Below are 27,721 nucleotides of genomic sequence, written 5' to 3'. Positions count from 1 at the left end.
AGAAACGAATAAGTCATGCTTCAGATTTTATACCTATAAAAATGAATTCAACCTAGAAAATAATCCTAAGTATGTTCACAAAAACAGATATATCACAACTTGATTATGACAAAGTTCTCTACTAGATACCAATTGTTAAATAGGTATAGATCAAGAAAGATAACATAATTAAGTCATGCTTCATGTCATCTCTAATCATTTAAATCATGAACAAATAAGTCACTTAATTGTCATGCAACACAATTTAAATAATTTGAAATAACAAATACTCATGCTAAAACATATAATCACCATCTAAGCATGCAAATCAATAAACATGGCAATCATATATAATAGCAAAAAGCACGAGGTACTGGATTTTAAATAAATTCACAAGTCCTATGTATAGACAATTTAATACTCATGAATTCATTCAAGAAATACGATAGACATGCTCATGAAAGAAGTAATACCTTATAGAAAATATATCATGTGATCCACTTGCAGTTAAGTAAAGTGATAAGTTGAATACCTCTGAGACTTGACATTTCAGTTGATGTACCTTTCTTGTACTGATTAAGTCCAGTGGTTGTTGGCATAAGTCTTGGCAGGTCTAGAATCTTCCAAAATGCGCATATTCAAAAGATCTTTGACTTCCTTTTATTGCCATCATTCTTTAGGCTAGCTAGTAGACCATAAAGAATTGCAACTTTCCAACAAAATCATCATATCACTAATCTGCATTCACTTAGCAATTATCTTGCACAAGTGACATTAGTCCACATATAATATAATCATGGTATCACAGCACAGATAGTTGTATTGTGTGTGCCTTGTATCATGAGAGGTAATAATTTGGATACCAAATATGACTCTAGCAAACAGATATTAAAATAATATGCTAGTCAGAAGTCATACCATGTCCGTGACGATCATCAGGTCTTGGATGACAACTCATAGAGAGCTGGTGAAGAAAGAGCATACAAATTCTGTTGGATCTGCAACTGCAAAGTCCTTGAAATGTTGCATGAAGCTTCATCCTCTAGCTCACTGTAATATCCTGAACCCGAGTCTCGTCAATGGTGCTTTAGTTCAATAATGAAGATCGTTGAGTCCCTAAGATGTAGAGTCCTGAACTTGAAGATTCTGTTTCCATAATCTTCATAACCTTCTCCTTTGTAATAACTCTGAGCAACCAAATTGGCTTGTCCCTCGTAACAGAGCCAAAAACATCCAGTTGGAATCTAAATACCCGACAAATACCAAGTACTAAATTGTCATTAAGTCAGGGTATCAGAATCCGCACAATCTGCTTTCAAACTGATTGAGATCATCTTGCTGTGCAATCACTCAATCTGGATCCCTTTAAGAGCTTCTGAATCTTCATCTAGTTTCACTTAAGATTGAAACCCAAAGAAATAACGTATTTTTACAATAGCTCTCCTAGTCTTCACTTCACAATTCGGAACATTTAAGAACTAGAACCCGGGAATGATATTGACTCCAAACCCTTTGTCTAAGCAGATACGTTCTTGATATGTCCTGTTCATCTTCAATGTGGTGTTGAGTTTGACTAGTGGATCCACCAAATGCTCCCCCTAAGCTGTTGCTGGGATTTTCTTAACAATCCTTATCCTTGCAAAGAGATTCTGCTTGGATTTGAATCATCATAATACCAATGATATCACCTTTAACAGCTTGGAGCAAAGTGTCGTTCAATGTCCTGTCCAGACTTACAATCACCTTCTGTTGATTAATCACAATCACCCTGTAGACTGTAGACTCCATTGAGTAGCCGAGGAAAATATTCTTTGAGCTTCAAATGCAAGACTTGCAAAGAGGCATTTTCCTCCAAACACATACCAAGAGTTAGTGTTTGCTTCTGATTGGCCACTGACAAGAATGGTGTCTTTCTGGATTTATCAATGATCAGGGTTCATCTTGATCAACCTTCATTTGTGACATCTTGTCCTTTGAACACATACGAACAACACGAAAGAATCTAGAGTAGTCAATGATCTTCGCAAAAAGATATTTGGCTTTGTTGTAGACATGACATTAACTGATCCGTAGAAATCCATACGTATCATCTGAAGCGGCTCAGTAATAATGATCATATCTTTGCTTCTGTGCGATGCTCCTTTGACTTCCCTATTGACATACCTCATAATCTTTATCCATAATGAATTCCAGATGAGGCAGTCCTCTCACCAAATCTCTTCTTACTAATAAAAAGAGCTCCTTGTTTTGACATACAAGTTTGAGAGCTTCAAGTGCCATAGCTAATACTCATCCGATGAAGCTTCACTATCAAAACAGTTCACTCCATCTTCAGTTGAAGTTCCATATTAGCCACGAGCAAATTCACATCCTTCCTGATTTAAGATAAAACACTATTCCATGAACTGACATAATGTCCTTTGTCAGAGAACCGTCTGATACTAGGAATGTGTGTTTTGACTCCTTGCAAGAAAGATATGCTTCCATGATGACATTCCAGGAAAACAGGCATGTCCCGTAAGAGAATCTTTGTTGTCATCTTTCAAAGATTATTGACGGAACTGCTCACATGATCACATTTGCTAACAGGGTACTTTTTGGTAAATATATGATTTCAGCTACTCAGCAAACAGAGTGCACCAAAAATCATATGGAACATATGTAACCTGCAATCACAAATGGAAAGAGTTCTATGGTCCCCAATCATAACTGGGTCCGGATGGATTAGAGATTTTTCTTTAACAGTGGTAACAACAGAAGCAGCCTTAACATGCTAATTCTTATCTAGACATTGCCCTAATGTGATTCTCAAACATGCTTTTCTAAAATCAATGCAAGTACAAAGACATGCATTCATGACATGAAAATAAACAGACATGATGTTGAGTACACATGGCAAACAGACAAAGATAAGACAAGAGCAAGACAGGCAGTTATGCAATTCAGAAGATTCAGTACTCTCTACTCAAACCAATTAACACAAGTGCAACAGGTATAAAGTAGAATTACATATATTCAATAATCTTCTAAGAGCATAAGGATCTGATTCCAATCTGTTGTTATATGGCATTATACTATCTCTATTACCTAAGTCAGTTTTAGATCTAACATGAAGTTCTAAAATTTCTACTGACACAAGGTAGACATTCCATCATAGAACAAATAAATTCCTTAACAAACAATTCAGATAAATAAGCAAATCTAGTTGTACTAGGGAATTTGAAACTAAGTGTTTTAACAAAGTTATATATGCTAGGATCATAACCCATAAAACTAAGAGTCGTGTTCCAAAGGAAAGCTTCTAATCTCACCATTGCAAATAATCAAATCCTAAATATTCATGCACATGTTAAGAATCTGCTAAAGACACATGCACAAGATTATCATCAATCCTAGTTACCAGAACAGTGATCTAGCATACTAGTTCAACATTATCTATTGTGATGCTATCATGCTTGTGCTTGTGTGTTAAACAATTCTACTCAGAGATATATAACATGCTTTGAATATAAAGAAATATGTATTGCATAGTTAGAAAGAATTCGTACCTGAGATGTGCGAGTTGAGTCATCTTCAGAGAATGCTATGATAGCCAGATAACCATAATCATCCTTCTCATCAGCAACTGATCCAGCTCACACCTTTCCTAAAATAGCATAAGAACTTGTTGTGATGTTTCTTTCAAAACATCCACTTGAATTTCAGACAAGCCCTATCATCCTTGTTTGTCGAGGCTTCAATATATATAGCAACCCTTCTTTGCTAAAGATACCAAACAATATTGTGTGTATTGACCAACTCAGTTTTGAAAACAACCTCCTTGAACTGAACCCTGAAGAGTCACCACTTGAAACCAATGGATTCCATCTGAATCTGACATGACTAAACCTCTCAGACAGTGTTATGCTAATCCTTGAAGTTATGTCCTCACATTCTTCAAAAGTGTTAACTTTCGTCGACTTGAGCTTCCTCAAATTCAGCAGTTACAAACTCTTCTGTTCAATCCTAAGGTTCTGACATAAATGCACGAAACTGATTTGGTGCGGTAGTAACTCGATAATTATATCCTTAAACCTCCACAGTTCTCTGTCTTTGATCTCAGCTGATTCCAGATAGATTTAGCATTGGTACAATTCACTGAGTAATTGTATATCCCTGAATCACTGAGTTAGATTGAAATCCCTTGAAGATTCTTTTGCAAAAACTTCTCTTTTCCTACTACTAGTGGTGCCATTCAAAGTTGATATTCCGAGCCCTGGAAAGATGCTTCATTGCAGATGTAGCAAATTCCCATCCTGATCTGGTGATCTGATAATCAAGTCGGAGTAATTACTCAAATCAAGGCCTGAAGTACCTTCTTCAAAATTCACTGTTAGTAGTACCAAATTAGTCTTCAATAGAATCTTCTTCGAATCACAATCAGCTTTGTTGAACATAGAAAACTGCTTCTAATAATCCTTTGAGTAATCAATTGGATTGGGTCATCAATGTAATTCCATTACCGGTTCTGAGAATCTGGTATTTGAAATCCCGGTGTTTGTCTTGTAATCTGTCAGCCTGATCTGTCTCAACTAAATGTCAATCTGATTTGTCTTGGTGTAGAATAATTAAAAAGGTTACGGGACACTTGATTATTTAAACTAAGTTTAAATTATAAAGAAAATAAATTTTAAAATTAAGTTTTAAAAGATGAAAGAAAATAAAGTATAAAATAAACTTAGTTAAATCTATAAAGTAAATTTAATTATATTTAAAAAATAAATTCAAATAAATTCATAATAAACTGAATAAGTTTAGAATAAATTTATTTCAAATTCATTTAGTAAATATATTAAAATTTATTAGATAAATTTAACTTTTGAAAATATTCAAGTGTCTCGTCTCCAATTAAATCATAGCTTCCAGAACAAATGAATTTGAACCCTTGAACTTGAACTTATATCCATAATCAGTTAAATCCTCTTAAATTTATATTTTATATTTTAACTTAAATTTAAATCATAAACTATACAAATTTAAATAATAAATTTATAAAAATTTATGATAAACTTGATAAAGTCTAAGAGTAAACTTTACAAGTCTAAAATAAATTTAAGCAAATTTATTAAATGAATTTAGCAAAGTTTATAAAGTAAATTTAATTAAGTTTATAAGATAAATTTAATTAATTCATAATAAACTCAATTAATAAGTTTAAAATAAATTAAGTTAAATTTATAAAATAAACTTATTAAAATTTAAAGTATAAATTTGTAAGTCCCGGTCCAAAGTTCAGTATCCGACAGATAATCCTTGCTTAGGCCTACGGACAAATTCAGCAACACAAACCGGAAGAACATTTCCCCTAATCAAATATCAAAAGCTAGGTTCTTGATTTTCCGTACGATAAGGATCCTGATTTGTATATCAATCAGCCTGGCTCTGATACCAATTGTTAGGTCCAAAGTATCGTAGAAGGGGGGGTTGAATACGATACTCACTACAATTTAAAATTCTTTCGAATCTTGCGGATAAATAAATTGCAGTCCTGTAATGGGTTTCGTGTTCCGGATATTTATTGGGTCGATTTCTGAGGATATGAAAATATTAAACCAACACACAATATTTTCCAAGGTATATCTGTATATTGATAAATACCTCGAAGGTGCTACAAATCCAAACCCGAAGGTTGGCTACAATGGCCACTACTCTCAATATTACAAACTCTAACCACTACTAATATTTCTATTACAAAGCTAGGCTAGGGTGTGTGTATAGTGGGAGTAGCCGTGCAGAGCACTTGGCCATTTCATCCCGAAGGATGTTTTGAATTGTGAGAACCACAATCACATATTTATAGACTTTCATAAACTAACCATGGTTAACGAGTTCGTCCTGGACGACTTGAGTTCGTCCTGGACGGATTCAGATATCCAAAATAAATCTAACTCCAATATATATACTTGAAGTTGCGCCAGTTCAATATCCCACAGCAAAGTCAAAGTTGGCGCCTGACAGTCAAAGTTTGCGCTTAATCAGTGTACCCCTGTGGCTGTGCCTTGAGATAAAATCAACTTAGAATTTTAAGCAGGGATCACTGTGACACTTGGAGTCGCAAACTTTGACTAAGTCAAAGTTTGCGCTCCAAAGTTGCGCTCCATTGGCTTCATTGTATGTACCTTGTATTTTGACTAATTGAGTCAAAACTTGCGCCAAGTTACACTGTAAGCAAGGGGAGTTCACTTAAAATTAATTCATGCAAGTAAACTTGCGCCTCTTCTCTTAGGGAGGTCAAAGTCGCAAACTTTGACTAAAGTCAAAGGTTGCGCTTTGGCTCCTCTTCTTCCAAGTTGATCAGCCAAGACTTAGAAAATAATTCTAAGTAAATACTCCAACTAGTGCTCCATAGTGAAGTTGTTCCCCTGTTCTCTCTCATCTCTTGGGACGAACTTTGACTTGGTCAAAGTTTGCTCCTCAAGAGTGCATGTCTTCACTTGTGATGGTACTTAGAAAAATTTCTAAGTTAGAGCAAGGTGCACCACTGCATGAATGGCTTGGAGGCGCAAACTTTGACTTGGTCAAAGTTTGCTCTCCAAGTGAAGTTGCTTCCATGGTGTTGTATGTATGTGACTTAGAAAATATTCTAAGTCCAATTCAAAGTTTCTCCATAGTGAAGGTGCTCCCTTGTTCTCTCTCATCTCTTGGGACGAACTTTGACTTGGTCAAAGTTTGCTCCTCAAGAGTGTAGATACTCCATTGTGATGTACTTAGAAAATCTTCTAAGTAAGGAAGAGCTGTTGACTTCGGTCAAATGTTGTTCCTCACATTGTAAGAGCTTTCCTTGTTATCACTCCTTTGACTGAGATTGACTTGAGTTTGCTCCATCCATATATTTATATTATATTCATAATATTATATAAATATATGTATAAATAAAGATATATATATAAATGTATATAAATAATATTTATATAAACATATAGTAATATATATATATATACATATATTTAAATATATTCTCATATATTTAAATATATATAATATACATAAAATTATATGTAAATATAAATATAAATATATATAGGGATATATATATATAATTATCTATAGATATAAATATACACATATTTATGCACATAATATAATATATATATATACACTTAAATATATAAATGTTTATGTAAAATATAAATACATATACTATATACATATATATTTATTTAAATATATATACATATAAATATACATATACATATGTTTAAAAACATATATACATATATATTATATATATTATATTTAATTAAATATACATATATACATATATAATTATATTTGTACATATACAAATATATAAGTGCACACATATATAAAATGTCACTTCCTGATATGGCTTTCTGTGGAAGCTTTGACATATGGCATTTGAGCAGTAAGCTTTGGCATAGCTGACATTTGGCTTGACTTGGCTTTGGAACAAATGACTTGATATGACTGGATCAATTCTTCGATCGATAAATACTTTGCAAAGCTCCGTACGTGCTGACGCTTAGTGCACTGGTCTGGTTCACAAGCGACTAACACTGAAGTCAAACATTGTACCTTCTTTGTCAGCAAACATTGATCAGTCGGTTCCGGGTTAGTTTATGCTTCAGTTTGTTGATTATAAATAACCAACCAAGATATATAGAAATATCTTGCTTCAGGGGTTGCACTGAAATCTTTCGAGTACTTGGACAACATCTTCATTGCTTCCACAATCTTGAATACTTCAATCTTTATTCTTCACTGAGGCATGAACATATTAATGAACTTCTTCCAGTGAACTTATTCCTTCAAGACTGTAGATGGCTTCTTCAACCTTTGTCTTCGTATCTTCCAATTCCGGTGCAGGCGTAGTGTTATTTACTTGTCCTGTTCTATTGTTGAGTTATCATCCCTATGTAACAGATAGGGTTGTCTTTACATTTAGACTTACATAAATTGATAAACAAGTGAACATAATGGGGGAAATTATTAGCAATAATATAACATCCTAATTTGAAGTTGAAGAATTACATTTGATTATATTTGCATCAAATTTGTGTAATGAAAGACATGAGAAGAACTGAATTTGTATGTGATTCAAATAATCAAAGATAAATATTGATTTGATGTTGGTCCATGTATGAAGATAAAGGTTGGAGTTTGAGAGAGGGGGCAGCTCTAGTGATGTAAAGAATTAAAATGATGGTTTTGATTTATAAACGATTTAGGAAAGATGTGAAAACATAATGAATTACACAATTTGAAATAAAAAATAGATGAAGTGAACATGTGAATTTGATTTTTTACGGTTCGAAATGTCTTTTTACGAATAAAAAATATCTTATAAATCTTAATTTAATTAAAATCATGAAACTAGCCTCCACATAATTTGATAAGATTTCATTATTTCTAACTATATTTAAATATCAACATTTTGATTATTGATTTTTATATTATTAATTTCATTATATAAGACATAAGTTTGTTTTGTTTATATAATCACAAATCACATAATGATGTTAATAACAAACAAAACTAAAAACATTGAACCAGTTTATGGAGTAAGAACTATGGACTATGGTCTATCTAATTAACTTGCTTGGTGCTTCATATGGACAATATAAAAACATTGAACGAGTTTATGAAGTAAGAACTATGGACTATGGTCTATCTAATTGACTTGTTTGCTGCTTCATATGGACCTCTGACCTCTCCATAACATTAATAATATAAAAATAAATAATCAAGAAGTTGATGTTTAAATATAGTTAGAAATGATAAAATCTTATAAAATTATCTTCATGCTAGTTTCATGATATTAATTAAATTAATATTGATAAGATATTTTTTATTTGTAAAAAGACATTTCGAACATTAACAAATCAAATGATTAATTTCATATGATAATTTCATCTATTTTTTATTTAAATTGTTTAATTCATTATATTTTCACATCTTCCCTAAATCCTTTATTTATCAAAACCATCCTTTCAATTCTTTACATCATTAGAGCAACCCCCTCACTCAAACTCCAATCTTTATCTTCGTACATCGACCAAAATCAAATCAATATTTATCTTTGATTATTGAAATCACATACAAATTCAATTCTTTTGTTGTCTTTCAATTACATAAATTCGATGCGAAGATAATCAAAGGGAATTGTTCAACTTCAAATTAGGATGTTATATTATTGCTAATAATTTTCCTCCATTATGTCCACTTGTTTATCAATTTACCGTTTCCATATATATTGATCTCTTCAAATTGATTTCCCATTATATTATCTATTCACTTCAAGTGATTAAGACAAAGACTTCTTCATGTTGGATCCGTAAGCTCTATCTATACAAAATCCACACACTCAATGCACAACATACAAAGTGATTAATTTATGCAAATTGATGGGTATTATAAATGTTTTGTTAGATTAAACCCAACCAAATATTTTGATTTTCGACCTAAAAGATTTATAATGAATATGATTTCTCTTAACATATCTCACTTTTTTTATTATTTTATATTTATGCTCTTTTTGTATTGGCTTATGGTTTGATCGTTGTCTATCTTTTACATAAACTTGAATTGAACCAATATTATGATTCGAGTTTGAGTATAAATAATTATTGTATTATAATTTGAATGCATCTAAAGTTTGTTCGATGGAATTTGAGTTTTCTTCAATGGTCAAATATTTGTTTGACCATATCCTTGAAATATTTATTTGACGATATTCTTGAAATAATAAATTGTATAAATCAAGTATATACAAGAAATATTTGCATAAAACAAGGAAGAAAATGCTCCAAGATAGATTGATCTATGCCCCCATTCTCCTTGTATGGCTTATAGGTACGTTTAAGTGGGCACTGCCATTATGTTTTGTAGGTGTTGGCACAAAAAATTTTGCAATATACTTTTGAATTTTATTTTTGGCAATACTACCAAAATAGTATTGTATTTGACATGATTACACTCTTTTATTAGAGATAAATGCAACATTACTCGCAAATATTACATAAAACTCCACCTCAAATTGTTGTAAAAGACTCCATTGTTTTATCAATTACAATAATTAAATGTGATATGAAAAATATATATATTTAAATTGAATTTCATCCTCACTCTCCAAGCTCTCTGGTCTCTCCATGCTCTCTTATCTTTTCAAGCTCACCTCTCAACTCCCATTTTTTAATCAATTGACTCACAGTTTTTGTTTTTTGCTGGAATATTGAATTTCTATTCGGGATTTCTCTTTGTAGGTATATTTGCAATCTCTTTATACTTGTATTTATGGTTTTATTCATATTCTTGGGCATGCTTTTATTTTGTAATTAGGGTTTTATGTTTGGGGTTGATAGGGATTTTTTTTATATTAGGTCAATCGAGTGTTTTCTATTTGATTTGTAGTTGAGGTTTCACATTTGTTAATTAATGCTTTTTTTTTGTAATTGAACTTTAATTATGGTTTTGTACATTATATTTGGGATTTTTTTTGTAATTGAACTTGACCTAGGGTTTTGTACTTGAACTTTAGTGGTGCTTTGACATACACAAAACACAATGTCCAAGCTCTTAATATTATAGTAGTTGAGTTTAGTAGTCTCTCTCCACAATAATGATTTATAAATAGAAATGACTCAGCACTCTCTTGATAATTACATATAGTATATGCTATTGTATTATATCATCTACTTGTGCTTATGCTTTGATAAAATGAAAGACAAGGCAGAAACTCTTCATATATGGATGAATGAGTTGAAAGTATTCTCTCAAACTTAAAAATGATATATATAGAGAAATTACACACCTGCTAATTTTAATAACCCTCTATATATGAAATCCTTTAAACACAATCATCCAATGTCATTGAATATCAATTATTCAAAATAATTCACTAGATGATATCTATTAAACTTATAAAACAAACATAATTAAGTCATAACAATTTCATCATTCCAATTTTTCAATACATTGTCACGTACATTTCCACAAATTTATCTCCTCCTCCCACACATCTCACTCTTAGAAGTATGATGTAATTGTATAATATCATTTTCTGATACATACATACATACATACATACATACATACATATATATATATATAGGTAGCACTCCATAGCATACCCTCTTACCTCGAGTTACGTAGCACACCATTATAAATATACGCATAACATATATATCTATTATATTTTTTATGGAATAAAATTTGTTATGGCCAAATATCAACTCGGCAGATGATTGCGTAGACCTCGCCTTAATCAACGGAAAAGCCCAATCTCCGGGACCATCCTCGCCCACTTCATCATCCTCGCCATCTATATGCCCCAAAAAGTGAGACCCATCAACAAATGGATCCGGGTCAACAGAAGGGTCCTCGCCCCGATACGGACCCTCGTCCTAGGTACGTGTCGGACCTCGTGGCCCAATAACTGGCGGCCCTAGTCTTCATGGAGTCCTCACCCTCTGTAATGAGGCCTCGCCCAATGCTTACCTTCCTCGCCCAATATTGAAAGGACCAGATACGCTTTGTCCTCAGGCCTAATTATTATTGTTTTATCTTGGGCCCAGGCCCATTATCAGCCTCGCCCTAAGAGAGGATGGAGGCTTAGCCCATACAGCTGAGTCTAGGGAGGTCTACGTGGGCTAGTGCTGGTCAGCCCACCTAGTTCCATGTTCCTCGGAGGAGGCTGGGCTCCAGAAGCCCATACCCGTCAGATCTAAGGCGGTGGCCCATAGCTGGAACCAAGGAATGAGAAACCTATTCTGATTAGGTTACTTGTTCCCCAAAAACTACGTGGCCGTTTGGGAAACCAACTTCCCAACTTTTTCAACGTAAAAGCTGGCTTCTGCTTATGTGAGAGTGTTTGGCAAAAATTTTGAAACGCTTATGTGGAGGCATGAGAAGCCCAAAAAAGAAGCTACGTTCCCCAGCTTTTTTTAGAGCGCAGCTTCTTCTACTTCTCAATCAAGCCTGTTTATTATATTACTTGTCCAGAATACTTGCATGACAAATAAAACATGATTATCTTTATTTTAAGATATTATTAAAATTAAAGCTCGCAGTCTGTCTCAAGACATGTTCTAGTCATGGAATTTTTTGCTCGTAAAGTTAATTACAAGGAATTTAAATGGCAAAATATCTTGTATTATTGTAATTTAAATAATAAGAGGCCCGTAACTTATTTTTTTTAAATAAAAGAAAACAAAATTATATTACAAAAGTATCAAATTGTACTAACTTATAAGTCAAATTACCCAAACACCAAATAATTTATAAGTCACGGTATCCAAACACTTTTAATGACTTATAATTCCAAACCAACGTCTCACTTATAAACTACTTCTTTACTTTAAGCAATAAGTCACTTCTTTTAAGCTTAGCCAAACGGCCCCTACGTCTAGCTTGATCCCTATAAATAGGGTACGTAGGCACATCGTTTGGGGATAACTCACAACCCTTGCAAAAGCGAATACTCCTTCGATCTTGTGAGAAAACCTTGATTCCCTGAACGATCTCATCCAAACCTAAAATCACCACCCATACTCCGTCGTCCGCCGTCATCGTCCACCACAATTGTTCCAGCAACCCTCCCCGAATCTTGTTATCACCAGATTCCTCCGTTAACAATTGGCGCTAGAATGAGGGGCTTTTGACATCTATTGGAGGAAGGATGTCGCAAGAGATGAAGAACGATGCTATGGATGAGAACCAGAAAGCCAAAGTAGATCCGACCGTCATCGAGGTTACTGATGTGCCGCCACCGCCACCATCGGACAATCGACAATCCCTACTCGATACTCCTCTGATGACCACACAGGCACCCATCTTCGACACTTTCGCCGCCTTCACCAACACCATGAAAGCTGTCTCCACCCGCATGGACTCCATGGAGGAAGTGGTACGGTCGTTGCCAAGAGACACCGGGAAGCCACACAAGCAGAATCGCCGTCACTACTCTGGAGAAGATAAGAGCAAGGGAAGATCCTCCCATGGGATGCATCGCCATGGAAAAGAACCTATAACAGAACCACCTGAATCGCACAAGAAGGCTCATGACAGGTTCCGCACTATAACACCCCAAAATTTGCATTATGACACGCCTGACGCACAAAGGAGACATGCGAAGATCGTGATCTCCCAATACCTTGACAAGTCCCTTACCGAAGAGCAGCTCCGCGAGGCTGATAGGAAGCACGAAGAAGACTTCGCCTGTGATGTCCGCAGCATCAGGAAGCAACACCAACACACCACTGTAAAAGGCGAAGCCAAGGACCATCTCCCGCCTCCTGTCGAAGGTAGTAAGAAAGTCCCTGAAACCTCTATTGAGACTCATCTCAAGACTATCGTCGGAGTTACCGACGTCCTTCGCCTCAGTACCATCGTCGCCTAAGGACACCTCCGATCTACCGTAGCTCAACATCCCAATCTGACAGACGTCCAACACCCATTGGTAGCCAGGGTCCGACTCCACAAGGAAACCTTCCTCCTCCTCCGCAAGGAAACCTTCCTCCTCCGAAAGGAAACCTTCCTCCTCCGCAAAGAAATCTTCCTCCTCCACAAGGAAACCTTCCTTCTCCGCAACGAAACCTTCCTCCTCCTCCGCAAGGAAACCTCCCACCTCCTCAAGGAGACCTAGTAATGATTCCAGGGCTAGATGGCATGTCCGTGGACGCCCTGAAAGGGTTGTTGGTACAATTTGGTGTGCAAGGACAGATGGTTCCAGAGGAAGCAGCCTCTCCCTTTTCAACTGTGATGCGACAATCTCCCCTACTGGCAACCTTCCGAGGAACAGAAGATCTAAGGTATAATGGAACAACAGACCCTGCAGAGTACATTGGATGCTTTACAACGGAGATGGAACTACACCAAGTATCCGATCTAACCAAGTGCCGGCTTCTAGCTTCGACTTTGAGGGGAAACGCCCACTACTGGTTTCAGAAGATCGGACCCAGAAGCATCGGATCATGGGAGCAAATGTGTAGGATGTTTCTTACTCAGTTCCAGTCATCAATCCATTATGCCCCGCCTGTTACCACTTTAGCCAATATCAGACAGAAAGAAGAAGAGACACTTCAAGCCTATTTCCAAAGGTTCAACGCTAAAGTTCCATAGGTGAGGGGAGCAACTGACGAGACCGTTAAAAATTTCTTGATAGCAGGAGTCAGAGCAGGTACTGACTTTTGGAAAGCACTTCATGTAGCGTTTTGCTCCAAAAACACCAGATCATGTTGTGTGTTATAGGGTCTTTCAAAACGAACACAACACGATCTAGCATGTTCTTCCAAAAACCAAAAAGCTAAATTATCCAACGTTAATAATGTTTGGCCGCGCAACACCCGTTAACTCCGCATTAGTATGATATTGTCCGCTAGGGGCTGTGTCCAAACTCACACGGATTTTTTTTGGACTCTTCCCAAAAAGCCTCATACTAATGGAGTTGTTCGGCTACTTAACACTTGTTGGGCCGCGCAACACCGGTTAACTCTGCATTAGTATAATATTGTTTGTTTATGTTGGACCTAATCTAAACAAATGATTTGTTAATGTCAATATATGAATAGTTCAGTTGTGTTGGTTCAGTTATGAGTCATTGAGTTTAATTAAGTAGGAAAGTCGAGGGGTTCCTGGTTTATAAATGGGTTTCATCCGTTACCTAGTAGTATTATCTTTATATATAGTAGCTTTCAGTTTTAGAAGTCAAGCGTGAGTCTTTTGTATTCCACTTTCAGTTTATATAAAACTTGTTTCATTGATATCTTTGTGTTCATCATATTCCAGAATTTAACAATCTGGTATCAGAGCTAACACCTGTTGGATGCCCAAATATATGCCCAGACAAACCCAACATCAAACAAATATGGATCAAAACAAAAGCAAAGAGAGCAGTGTAACCCTAAACTACCCAATGTTAACCAAGTCAAATTATACAGCGTGGGCTATGAAGATGATAGTATTTATGCAAGCTCATGGCGTGTGGGAGGCTATTGAACCGAAGGACCCAGCGGTTGCTGTGGAAGAGAAAAAAGTGTTAAATGGCGTTTTGGTCACTTAACTGATCGGAAACTTTCAATTGGGTCATCCAACTCATAAAGCTTTCAGTCACATCATTATACTCTTTTCATTCAGGTCACTGGCCGTTACACTCCGTTAAAAATTTGACGGAGAGCTTACTAAGCGTCGTGACTTGGCTGAAATAAATCCTCCGTGGCATGTATAGTCAACTGAAGCAGCATTTTGGTCACTCAACTGACTACAAACTTGCAACCGGGTCATCAAACTCAAAAAACTTTCATTTAGGTCACTTATCATAATATCCTTTAAAGTTTGAAAAAAGAAAGAATTAAAAGCTATCATGCAGCACCTTTTTTTCTCTCTTAAAAATTTCGAAACTTATTAACAAATGATACAAATACACACACACATAAAATCAATAGTTTCACCCACAAAAACCTAATCTTTGTTTATCTCTCATCGTTTTATATATCTTAAGGCCATTTTATAAAAACTCATTAAATTATCAAAAACGGAATTTACTTTGATGAGGTTTATCTCTTATCAAATATTTAATAAGTTTTAAAAATTTTAAGAGAGAAAAAAAGGTGTTGCATGATAGCTCTTAATTCTTTTTCTTTCAATTTTGAACAAATATTATGATAAGTGACCTAAATGAAAGTTTTTTTAGTTTGATGACCCGATTGCAAGTTTGTCGTCAGTTGAGTGACCAAAATGCCGCTTCAGCTGACTATACATGCCACGTTGGATTTATTTTAGCCAAGTCACGACGCTTAGTCAGCTTTACGTCAAATTTTTAACGAAGTGTAACGGCCAGTGACCTGAATGAAAATTTTTAAGATTATAATTATGTGACTGAAAGCTTTTTGAGTTGGATGACCCAATTGCAAGTTTCCGGTCGGTTGAGTGACCAAAACACTATTTAACCAGAGAAAACAAGACAAGATGGCACCAGCAACAATCTACCAAGGTATTCCAGAGGATATGTTATTATCACTGGCAGAAAAGAAAATAGCTAAGCAGGACTGGGAGGCTATTAAGACGGTGTGTTTGGGTGCGGTCAAGGTCAAGAAAGCGAGGGCTCAGACTTTAAAATGTGATTTTGAAATCATGAACATGAAGGAAATAAAATCTTTGGATGAGTTTTATATGAAATTGAACGGCTTGGTCACGAACATCCGAGCATTGGGTGAGAAGGTGGAGGAGACGTACGTAGTGAAAAAGATTTTAGCAGCAGTTCCCACCAAGTTTTTATAAATTGCCTTAGCCATTGAGCAGCCGAGTGTCGCTAATCTCGCCGTGAAAGAGAACAATAACAAGAGGTAAACTTTACACAAAGTGCTGAAGATGAGTCGGCACTATTATTTCTGGAACACGAGGTTAAAGAGAACAAAGTGATGCTGGTGACTAAAGATAAAGGAAAAACAGTTGGAGGAGCAACTCGAGATTGCAAAGAAGAAATAGATGTGTGGTATTTAGATAATGGAGCCAGTAGTCATATGACCGGGGCACGCTCAAAGTTCAGTGAATTGGACGAGACTGCAACAGGAATAGTGAAGTTTGGCGATGGATCAATGGTTGAAATTAAAGGTAAGGTTTTATACCAACCCTTTGCAACAATATAATAAGTCTGGGACAATTATATGAGGAAGGGAATAGGGTAGTCCTTGATGGTGAGTTCATGTGGGTTTATGAAAAAGGTGGAAAGTTACTAATGAAGGTGCAGAAATACAAAACCGTTTTTTATAAACTGGTCCTAAATCAGGAAGCAGTAACATGTATGTTAATAAAAGCGGATGAGATGACCTGGTTGTGGCACTCACGACTGGGCCACGTCTATTTCAAGGCGATGTAGCTTATGTCAAAAAATGATATGGCCCGAGGATTGCCAAATTTTAGTCAGCCTACAGAAGTGTGTAACGGTTGCCTATTATCAAAGCAGACACGGAGACCCTTCCCTTCTCAAACAAATTTTTCAGCAAAGAATGCTCTCGAGTTGATACATGAAGACATTTGTGGACCGATTTCACCCCCAACACCAGCAGGTAATAAGAATTTTATGTTGCTAGTGGATGATTTTAGTCGTGATGTGGGTTTATATGATCAAATCTAAAGATGAGTCTTTGAATTAATGCATTTAAAAAATTTCGGGCAACTATTGAAAAAAAAAATAAGGGAATACTTGTCTTGAGAACAGATAGGGAAGGACAATTATGTTCGAGAGATTTTTTTTCTCATATTGTGAGAGTGCAGGGATTCGGAAGCATTATACAGCCCCGTATTCACCACAATAAAATGGCGTTGTTGAACGCCGAAACAGAACCATAGTTGCTATGGCAAGAAGTCTGTTAAATGAAAGAAATCTGCCATCAAATTTGTTGGGAGAGGCGGTCCGACATGCTTTTTATATTATGAACAAACTCCCTACCCGAGGTCTATCAAAAATGACACCACATGAGGCCTGGACAGGTGTGAAGCCAAGTTTTGATTTTGTGAATGTCTTTGGCTGTGTAGCTCATATAAAGATCCCTGGAGTCCATCTCAAGAAACTTGACAACAGGAGCAAAGTGTGTGTTTACCTTGGTAAAGAACCTGGAACAAAGGCATTTCGATTATATGATCCGAGTACAAGGGGGATACAGGTCAGTCGGGACATTGTCTTTGAAGAAGAAAAGTGTTGGGAGTAGACTGAACAAAGCTCAAATAATGCAGCTGAGTTGATATCATTTTCTATAAGTGACATTCAAGAGGATGCTCAAAATACGGATGAAGTCGAAGAAGAAAATGCCCCGACACCACAGTCATAAGTAATGCATTCTGGAGGCTCACAAAATGAAGAGTACGGGTCTGATACATCGAACAGCAACAATGAAGCTCAAAATTTCAGGTTTCTCACTGATATATATAATGGAACAGAAGAAATCGAAGATGAAAACGAACTGTTGCTACTAGAAATTGAGGAACCTGCTACGTATGAACAGGCCATTAAAGAGCGAGCATGGAAGGTCGCTATGAAGAATGAGATCGAGGCAATTGAGAAAAATAACACCTGGAAGTTAACAAAATTGCCGCCAAGCCATAAAGCAATCGACTTGAAATGGGTTTATAAATTAAAGAAAGACACTACGGGAAAGCTTGTAAAGCACAAGGCTCGGCTCGTAGCAAAGTGGTATGTCTATAAGTTTGGTGTTGATTATGAGGAAGTGTTTGCGCCAGTTACAAGAATGAAAACAGTCCGTTTACTATTAGCTTTAGCTGCCAAAAATGCATGGGAGGTTCAACATCTTGATGTCAAGTCCGCTTTTCTGAATGGAGATTTGTTGGAAGAAGTTTATGTGAATCAGCCTAAAGGTTTCTAGAAAGATGGGGAAGAGAATAAGGTGTACAGGTTTTATAAGGCCCTTTACGGTCTCCGTCAAGCCCTCGGGCCTGGTACCCTCGATTGAGTAAGTACTTGATCAGACTTGGATTTACAAAATGCCCATTTGAACATGCGGTTTATATCAAACACGAAGGAAATGAGTCGCTGATTATAGGAGTATACGTTGATGATTTATTGATACCGGGCTCAAGCATCTCCAACATAGCTAAGTTCAAACATCAAATGAACCAAGAGTTTGATATGAGTGACTTGGGAAAGCTGGCCTATTATATTGGAATTGAAGTTGAACAGGGAAATGGATTTACAGAGCTACGACAAACGGCTTATGCCAAAAAGGTGTTTGAACGTACTGGTATGTTGGATTGCAATCCTATTAAATATCCTATGGAACCGAAAATTCAGTTGCACAAGGATGAGAATGGAAAGCTAATTAATTCGACTATGTTCAAGAGCATCATTGGGGGATTAGGGTATCTGGTCCATACTCGACCAGATATCGCTTATTCAGTTTGAGTGGTTAGTTGTTTCATGGAGAAACCTACAGTGCTGCACATGGGAGTTGTTAAACGAATATTACGCTATGTTAAGGGAACTTTAAACTATGGGCTTGTGTACACCAAGGGTCGAGGAAATTATTTGTTATCAGGTTTTACGGATAATGACTTAGGGGGAGACGTTGTCGACAGGAGGAGCACGGGGGTATGGCCTTCTACCTGAATGATAGTCTAATTACATGGGTCTCACAAAAGCAGAGGTGCGTGGCTTTGTCGAGATGTGAAGCTGAATTCATGGCTGCCACTGCAGCCGCTTGTAAAGGTATTTGGCTGCAGAAGATTCTTAGTTTAATATCAAATGTCGAAGCTGGTCCAGTAACACTTTATATCGATAATAGGTTTGCAATTGACTTGTCCAAAAATCCAGTGTTTCATGGTAGAAGCAAGCATATAGATATCCCTTACCATTTATTCGTGATTGTGTTGAGCAATGAAACTTATAGGGCTGCTATCTTGCAGCATCAGGATAACTACATTAAAGACAGAATAAGGCGATTGTACTGCTTTAGATTTTAGAATATCAAAATAATATTGTATTAGCCACTGCAAACTTATTGCACTGAGCTGACCTTATATATTTGGAAAATTAGATTTAAAACAGTCAAAATGATTCTATTTACTGCTCTTTTTCCAAGTAAAATGATATGTTTTATAACCACGCATTCAGGCTGTGGTTGATGTTGGTTCAGGAACAGGGATTCTTTCTGTATTTTGTGCTCAGGCTGGTGCAAAACGAGTAAGAGTTTATGTCTTTGTTTTCATTAATTTGCTATGTTGATATATTTACACACACACACATCACCCATTCACATTTATAAAAGCTACAATATTTTTCGAAATAGTAATAACTGTAGCACATATTTAAGGCTGGTCAGGGTTGAAGTTGTGACACAGTAATGTAAGTAGAAACTTTCTGAGGAGATCTTTTCAAAAAAATATACTTCTGCATGAATTGTTTACCAGGTTAATGCAGTGGAAGACACTGAACTAGCGTCGCTGGTAATTTTTTACACAATTTCCTATTTCAATCGTTAACAAGATGCTACATTGTTCTATTATATCGTGTACTGCGTTATCCAAATAGCCAGTTTCATGTCATTCTTCTTCCTTTACAGGCAATTTCAGTTTTAATGTATTTCCAACTGCTGCTAAAAAACTACCTTTACCTGTTGCGATAAGTGCTTTCTAAAATAGAGATTCATACCCTGGTTAAGGATTTAGCATATAATATGAAATTTGTGAGAATCAACAGTAAAATGGTAAATTTCTCCTTTTTGACTGTATTTATCAGGCACAAAAAGTCATGGAGGCCAATAATCTATCTGAAAGGGTCATTGTTTTACATGGATATGTAGAGGTAGAATTCTCTTTGATAATTCAATAAGATCCTTGTGCTAAATCAACTTACTCAGATTCATTGCTCAAACTATGGACTGCAGGATGTTGGAATTAATGAATAGTTGCAGACTGGATGGATCATTTACTTCTCTATAACTATGAGGTTATTTTTTTATTCTGGGATTCATATGGATTTTGTTTGTTATATCTCGTTCTACTTTAGGTGTCTGGTAAGTGGTATCATTGTTATAACCGTTCCTCGTAACTTGCATTGGCTACTTTGCAGAACATGTTGGGGAGCGTCCTTACAACCAGGATTAACTTACATATATGTTAATAAAAAGTATTAAGAGGTAAGTAAATCTATCTAACCACAAATAATTCATGATTAGTTTTTGCTTTGTCTGCAGCTGTATATAGCTCCTGTCACTCTTCCTGACAGATACAATTCAAAAATTGATTTCTGGCGCAATGTCTATGGAATCGACAGTGAGTGTGCATATGAAATCACCTATAATATATTATTTCCCTGATTACTTTCTAACTTAATTTCATTTTTCCTTGGTATTATCTTGGTAGACATCTCGAGCACAATTGATTTCATTCATGCTCGAGTCATCGTATCAAACTATCAATGCTCAAGTGACTCGCAGGTCACAATATTCTTCCAGGGGCTTTACTAACATAAAGTTTTCATACCTAGAGGCTGTAGGAGGGGTATTTTCTCCCCATTCATCTAGAATAAGAATAAAACCGTAAGCAGAAGTTAAAGTAGTTCTCAATGTTCTAGAATCCTGCTATAGACAAAAAAAATTTGCGAAAGTTGGCCTCTCATAGCGACTCCTTACACTCATCAACATTTTTTTACAGTACTCTTAGAGTATGATCAATGAGAAGACATTCAGCCCTTTTCTTCAGTGACATCCACTTACATACGCATCAGAAGGAACTGAGAAATGTTTAGAGCTAGGAATTACATACACAATGCAGATAACTAATTCCAGCAGAACCATCACACCTTTTTTTTTCAGATTGAACTATCTAAATGGTTTTAGTTGTATGACTTTCCAATGGGATGAGTTTGTTTGAAACACTATACATTTTCAGTTTCTATTATGCACGAGTTGTCAGGTCTCAAATGCAGCGGAACAAAGTCATCTGTGGGCCTCGGCAAAGTGGTTTATGATTATGCACACAGTTACCAAAATGAAAACCTGGTAAAAGGTGTACCTAGGGATCACCAAAATTGTTAACCCAAGTGTGCTCAAGTGCACCCTGGTGGTGATTATTTTAAAATGAATCCTTTATATCTACCAGTCGGTTAGTCCAGAGGATTAATTTGACCGGCTTCCACTTTAATTTACTTGATACATATTGAAAAATATCTCTGTGTCTGTAATACTCTGTCTGTCTATACCTTGTTTACATTTTTAAATTGATGAGATCTGTTTTTCTATTTCTTGATTCATACATTAAGTTGGAATTTTTTGTGTGTATTGTAGTGTCTACCATGGTACCTTGGGCAATACAAGATGCATACGAAGACCCGTGTATAGAGAAGATTAAGAGTGAAAATTTTTAGCATTGCCTCAAGTGGTTTGTTCTTTCACTTTTAGATCCTAGTGGATATCCTACAGTTTCAGTCTGTGAAATGTTTTTTAGAGTTAACAAGCGATGCATGGCCAATTTACCTGCTATGATAAATTACTTATGATTTTGATGCAGGTGAAGTATGTGGACTGTTATACAATTAAAATACAGGAGCTAGAATCATTAAAATCAAGATTCAAGTTTGAGTGTCTGACCCAAGGTAATATTAATTTTCTAGCTAATTGCTGGTCTGGCTTTCAGAATTTCAGATGTTCCATGTTATGTATCACATAAGCTAAGGGTCCTGAGATCATGTCATTCCTTTTGTGTGAAAAGAAATGTGACAAACCTAAATTAACTAATTAAGTAGCTTAACAAGCATGATGATTAAAAAAAATTGTCTTCAAGATTTCACATGAATGAAGAATCTAAGTGGAAACCTCTATTTACTTTCTTTTTGTGCCTCAATTAGCTTGTTTTTCTTGTGAAAGGTGATGTAAAAAGTATATCATTTTATATTCTCTGTATGCCAAAATCAAATAAATGTAAATTCTAAATGTATCTAGTCCTAAAGAGTCTAAAACAATTACTGATGTGGCAAAATGTCTAAAACACACAAAAAGTAATTTCATTGATATGTGTAATTTAGCTGAGAACCGAGATCTGATATTAAATAGATAAATAAAATTATTTGTTTGCAACTACTATCGATATAGGAAGACTAACTATCTGCACTGTCCTTCGCTATCTCACTTCATTCATATAATAATTGTTCAGTTCTCATGAAAACTGACATTTGATCATGTCTAATTCACATATTTTATTCTCAGAATTTGCTTTCTGAGTCAAATTTAATTAGTTCGATATAATTTCACTGCTAGCAACCTTTCATGGATTTGCTTTCTGGTTCAATGTCGAATTTAGTGGCTCTGTGACAACCCCTGCTGATAGCAATGCACCAACCTTGCAGTCTTCAAGCAATTATCCCAATATGAGTGGTCAAAAGAGAAAGCGTGATGATCCCATTGAAGCTATTGTACTTTCAACAGCACCTGACAAGCCGCCAACACACTGGGAACAAGTATGAGCATAATATTTTTTATCTTTCAGTGTTTTACTACCTTCTCCTTTCGGTAAACTTCTATCACACTCATGCTTAGTGCTTCTCCCCATCCAAATTTGGTACTGCTTAATCTAAGAAACAAGTGTTATTATGATTTTCCAGAACTAGCATTGTATAAAAACAGTTTCTGCTCTCAGCTAACTTCTTGTTGTATTGTCTTTCTGACATTAATATGAGGTGGACACAAACCACATACTAAGAAGTGAACCGTGTTCCCTGTTGGTCTTCACATTCCTTCTACGGATTGACTCTCAGCTCTCATGGTTGCCATCAGTCTTGATATATTTGCACCAATTGACCGTAAAGGCGATAAAATGCATTTATAATCGCATCCTCGAACCTCAAACTTGCACATAGAATGTGTTCACTCTATAATCACTACAGCATCAATACCTAAACTTGCAAACCAAAATTTATTCTTTCATCTTTGGACTTTGAAATCTCAAACAAAACATAGGGACTTGTTTAGACATCCTCCTGGGACAAACTTCTTGTATCGCAGACTTACTTTGGGGAAATATCAAGCTGTAGATTTGGGGATATACCACACAGTCTCACAATGTCTCTTTGATTCATATATTGGGAAATAGTTACTACAAAAACCCTTTTCTAAAGTCAACAATCCTCTTACAAGAGTAATTAAGGATGTTGGGTAACGACCTAACAAAAGTTAGATATCGTCATCTCATTCTGGTCTCTTATTCTTAATTTTCTTGACACAGCACTTCATTTCCTTGCTATGTACATTGTGAAGTTCGGCTTCCACATACTTATAGTATTTTCAGAATCTTAATGCAGCAATTTATATCTGCAGATGGTAGTCTACTTGAACAATCCAATAGATGTTGAACAAGGTCACCAGATTGAAGGTTCTGTGACATTGACACCTAATCAAGAAGAAGATGGTCCCAACGTGCACATCCGTCTTGAATACAAGTGAGAAAAAGCACTTCTTTTATTCAGTCCTACATCTGGAATTATTATTCCCCATGTAGCTATATTCTTACCAAGATCTTTACTACTGCAGGTCAGGTCACCGTTCCTTCGTGAGAGAAGCAGTAATGCGCTGATATGATTCTTGCTCTACGTAAATTCATTCTCTCCTTTTAAGACTTAAGTAACCAAAAAAATCCATATATTAAGTTCCTAGTTTCTGTTGTGAAGTATGCTGATATAAATACAACATCCAAGCAAGCAGTAGTATTCAAACTAGTACTATCCATATTCTGTTGTTTGTATCACTCTTTATGTAGCCATAGGTAGTCTGCCATTCCAAGGTTTGGACCTCAGATATTACTGGTTAAGTTCTTGGCAAGTGTTATAAATACTTTTGCATCTGCCAGAGGTACTTTCAAAGCAACCTAGAAGGAGCAGGGTTCATAATTCTGATTCATACTAATCTGCATTTTTTATGACCAACTTCCCCTGTTTAGGGATGGGCATTCACCCCATCCCACTCGACCCCGATCCGATTTCGGTCACATTAGGATCGGGGATTTCGAGAATTTTTCGGAGTCGGAACGGAAAATGGGGAAAGTCTTATAAAAAATTTCGGTGATCGGGGTGAGGTCAGGGATTCGTGCCTCCCCCGATCCCCGACCCTCATTATATATATATACACACACACACACAGAGAGAGAGAGAGAGAAAATGTGACTTTACGGAGAACCATCTTATAGTGGAGAACACCTCTATATATATATATATATATATATATATATACAAAAAAAATTCATGTAGCAATCTCATTATTCATCAAATATATAATTAGTAAATCAAAAAATAAAGTTACATCATTTTTCCTTCAAAAAACCACACACACACATATATATAGACTGCTGATCAAATAAAAACCAAATTTTAAATACAAACTAAAAATGTATTTCAAAATCACTACTTATGACTACAATAATCACTAGTTTATACTGCATTAATCACTGTTTTATATACTAAAATCTGCAATTTTTATTTTTCATAATTGAGAAAATCTACTTCTTTGTAGTATTAGCTAGTGATCCATTATTAATGATCAATTACGGTAATTTGAGGTCCACGATGGTAATAAATGATGAGAGAAGGCGTGTGGTGATGGAAAATAGTTGCTAATTATGGTAAGTTATGATGGTATGTATATGTTTATAGTTGCTAATTATGGTAAGTTAAGGTGGTATGTATATGTTTATATTCGTGGGATATGTTATATATAAATTAGTGATTTGTGATATACAAATTAGTAATTTTTTTAAAAAATAGTGGTTAAAAATTGATCAGATAATGGTTGTTAGTTTGAAAGCTAATCTAGTTTGGGAGTATCTCTCTCTCTCTCAATAAATTAAAATTAAGAGATACCATTTATAATATTATTAAAATTCAAAAATAAGCTATAATTTTATTGATCGACTTTTTCACATTGTAATATAATATAATTTATAATTTTATTATCATTTATTTATATTATAGATCAATTTTAATATGATTTGATGTTAAGAGTATGAGATAATATCATTTTATTAGTATATTAAGAGTTAGTAGATTGCTTTTTAATGAAAAAATATATTATATATTATAGATTTATTATTTTTATTAAAAAAATAAAATTTCTGAATCCCCGTGTGGTTCCCCGTTCGGGATGGGGATCGGAGAGGAAAAGAATTCCCATTTGGGATTTAGGACAGGTTCGAATATCGGTATCGAATTCGGGATTCGGGGGCAGGGATAGCATATATGCCCCGACCCCGCCATATTTGCGTCAATACTTTAGAATGCACTTTTATCATAGTTTTATTAATTTGTTTTGTTCCATCATATTTTTTCACCGGTACATATTAAATCACTTTTTGTTATAAAAAACTAGTTTCGCAAGAGAGTATCTATACTATACTATAATAAGCCAACATGGGTATAATTTGTAATCCAAGGTTTTAGTTATATTTTTTGGTTTGGTACTCTACTTTCAGTACTACAAGTCTACAAATGTGGAGTCTATTATTTTTTGGTTTCGTAGTCACTTTTGGTACTATAAGTCTACAAGTGTGGAGTCTATTAGTATTATATTGTTAAACAGTTTCAAATACTAAAAACACTCATAACAATTCATTAAAAAAATTATAATGATGTTATAAATAAAATTATAAATATACAATTTTGAATATCTTTTTTTAACAAGAACTTTCATATAACTCTTTTTAACTTTAACGTGTTCTATTTCAATATAAACACGAGCCATTACATAACCCTTTCTAACTCTAATCTTAAAAGTTATTGTTGTCAAAAAAAAACTAAGATCACAAAATTACGTTGAAATTTGATTGATTAGATTACTGAATCTTTCAAAAGTTTTACACGATCGGCTATGTTTGGAAAAGATTTGAATTTTCTGATTTTTTTTATTTTTAGATCTGCGTGTACTAAATTCGGATTAAATGTACTAAAATCCTGACATATATATATATTTATTAGGGTTTGTCGATTTTCAAGTAGTCGGGAGAAAATATAGTCAGTTGAATAATATAATTTAATTAAAATTCAATCCACTAATACTAAAATACTAATAAAATGATGTTAAAATTTAAATTATAAATAATAAATTACGAACTATATACCCCGCCCGTGCTTCGCACGGGTTAAAGGCTAGTAATATTAAAAAGAAGAAATTTCATTTATTTAATGAAATTAGTTTGTTATTGACATGACTCAATTTAAACCTTTCTATGTCGTATATAATGTAGTGAAAGTAACGCTAGGGATCAAGGGCTCACTTAACTTCAATTTTGTAACAAGATAATAATTGGATTTTGTTTTATCTATTGATTAAACTAATTATTAAACTAAAGCAAGTGTGTTTTTTACAATTAAAGAAACATGTTAATCCACCACTAAACTCATGACATATTCTGAAACTCTTATGATATGTTCTGAAAGACACTTGTAGAGAACTTGTCATGGCCCACATAGAAAACAAGCTCTGCTATCCGGATAAACCCCATGGACTACATGGAAAGGCTAAAACAGATTACAAACTGATACAATTAATCCCATAGACCACATAGAAAGATGAATTGACTTTACAGATATATCAATCACATTACTGAGTCGGATGTCCACATACCACAGTTAATTCAAGAATATCTGTAAGCGTTGACGTATATACAAGCGCAATCAAGAACATATATCGAGAAATCAAAATATCATTGTCATAAAGTTTGGGGCTTCAAAACAGCCCTCCAACAATAGAGGTTTAGCCAACCGTAATCAAGATACATCACATAAAATTCATAAAGAGTTGAGAATACAATACTAAGTAAAGATGTAGAAGATAAATCCCTATGTAGAAATCCTCAACACATGTTCTTCACTTTGCAGATCTTCTCTCTTATCCTTGGTTGCTCTCTTCTCTCTAACTATACCTCATACCTAATACATAAGTGTTCTTATTCCAATAGGAATATACAAGGACATTCCGAAACTAATAGGTTTCCAAAAGGTCAAAATTCGCAGTTGACTTTCTCCCCTGTTTCTGGGCTGTTTCAGTAGGCTTTTGATATCTGGACCCATCTAGAATGATAGAAAAATTAAATTATCTTCGTGTGGGCTGTTGAATCGCCCAAATCCGACTTCTAGAACTCCAGATACAGTCTGAACAATATTTCTTGAGCAGTTAGCCAACAAATCCGAATTTTCTTCTAATTTTGCTCAAAATCCTTTCTAATTTAGAATTCCTTACTTCCTAAAATAAAA

General features: G+C 35.1%; 1 protein-coding gene across 5 annotated transcripts; it reads left to right on the top strand.

The window, feature by feature from the left end:
* The first annotated feature begins 15,969 nt into the window (after positions 1-15,969).
* Positions 15,970-24,396, top strand: LOC108200592 (probable protein arginine N-methyltransferase 6). 5 transcript variants are annotated; one of them, XR_010287340.1, is made up of 9 exons: positions 15,970-19,195; positions 19,601-19,669; positions 20,225-20,290; positions 20,373-20,434; positions 20,558-21,867; positions 21,997-22,081; positions 22,743-22,942; positions 23,799-23,920; positions 24,012-24,396. XR_010287340.1 is itself a non-coding variant. In XM_064084143.1 (8 exons), the coding sequence occupies exons 6-8, from the start codon at positions 22,853-22,855 to the stop codon at positions 24,052-24,054; spliced, it is 255 nt and encodes an 84-aa protein (XP_063940213.1). In that variant the 5' UTR covers positions 15,970-19,195; positions 19,601-20,290; positions 20,373-20,434; positions 20,558-21,867; positions 21,997-22,081; positions 22,832-22,852; the 3' UTR covers positions 24,055-24,396. The 5 variants fall into 5 exon arrangements, 3 of the variants coding, with proteins under 3 accessions (XP_063940213.1, XP_017224291.1, XP_063940212.1); XR_010287341.1 differs by having other exon boundaries at positions 19,601-20,290; positions 20,558-20,760; positions 21,774-21,867; XM_064084143.1 differs by having other exon boundaries at positions 19,601-20,290; positions 22,832-22,942.
* The last annotated feature ends 3,325 nt before the right edge of the window (positions 24,397-27,721 follow it).

Source organism: Daucus carota, chromosome 9, assembly GCF_001625215.2.
Source record: "Daucus carota subsp. sativus chromosome 9, DH1 v3.0, whole genome shotgun sequence".
Taxonomy (NCBI): Eukaryota; Viridiplantae; Streptophyta; class Magnoliopsida; order Apiales; family Apiaceae; genus Daucus; species Daucus carota.
The sequence above is the reverse complement of the archived record's forward strand: the minus strand, read 5'-3'. Positions and strand labels throughout refer to the sequence as shown.

What these genes read in the sequence shown, in the direction of transcription:
- LOC108200592 (XM_064084143.1), top strand. Translation starts at nt 22,853, where the DNA reads ATGAGTGGTCAAAAGAGAAAGCGTGATGATCCCATTGAAGCTATTGTA. An exon ending in CGCCAACACACTGGGAACAA is followed by an intron (nt 22,943 to 23,798) that starts GTATGAGCATAA and finishes TTATATCTGCAG; the next exon opens with ATGGTAGTCTACTTGAACAA. An exon ending in CACATCCGTCTTGAATACAA is followed by an intron (nt 23,921 to 24,011) that starts GTGAGAAAAAGC and finishes TTACTACTGCAG; the next exon opens with GTCAGGTCACCGTTCCTTCG.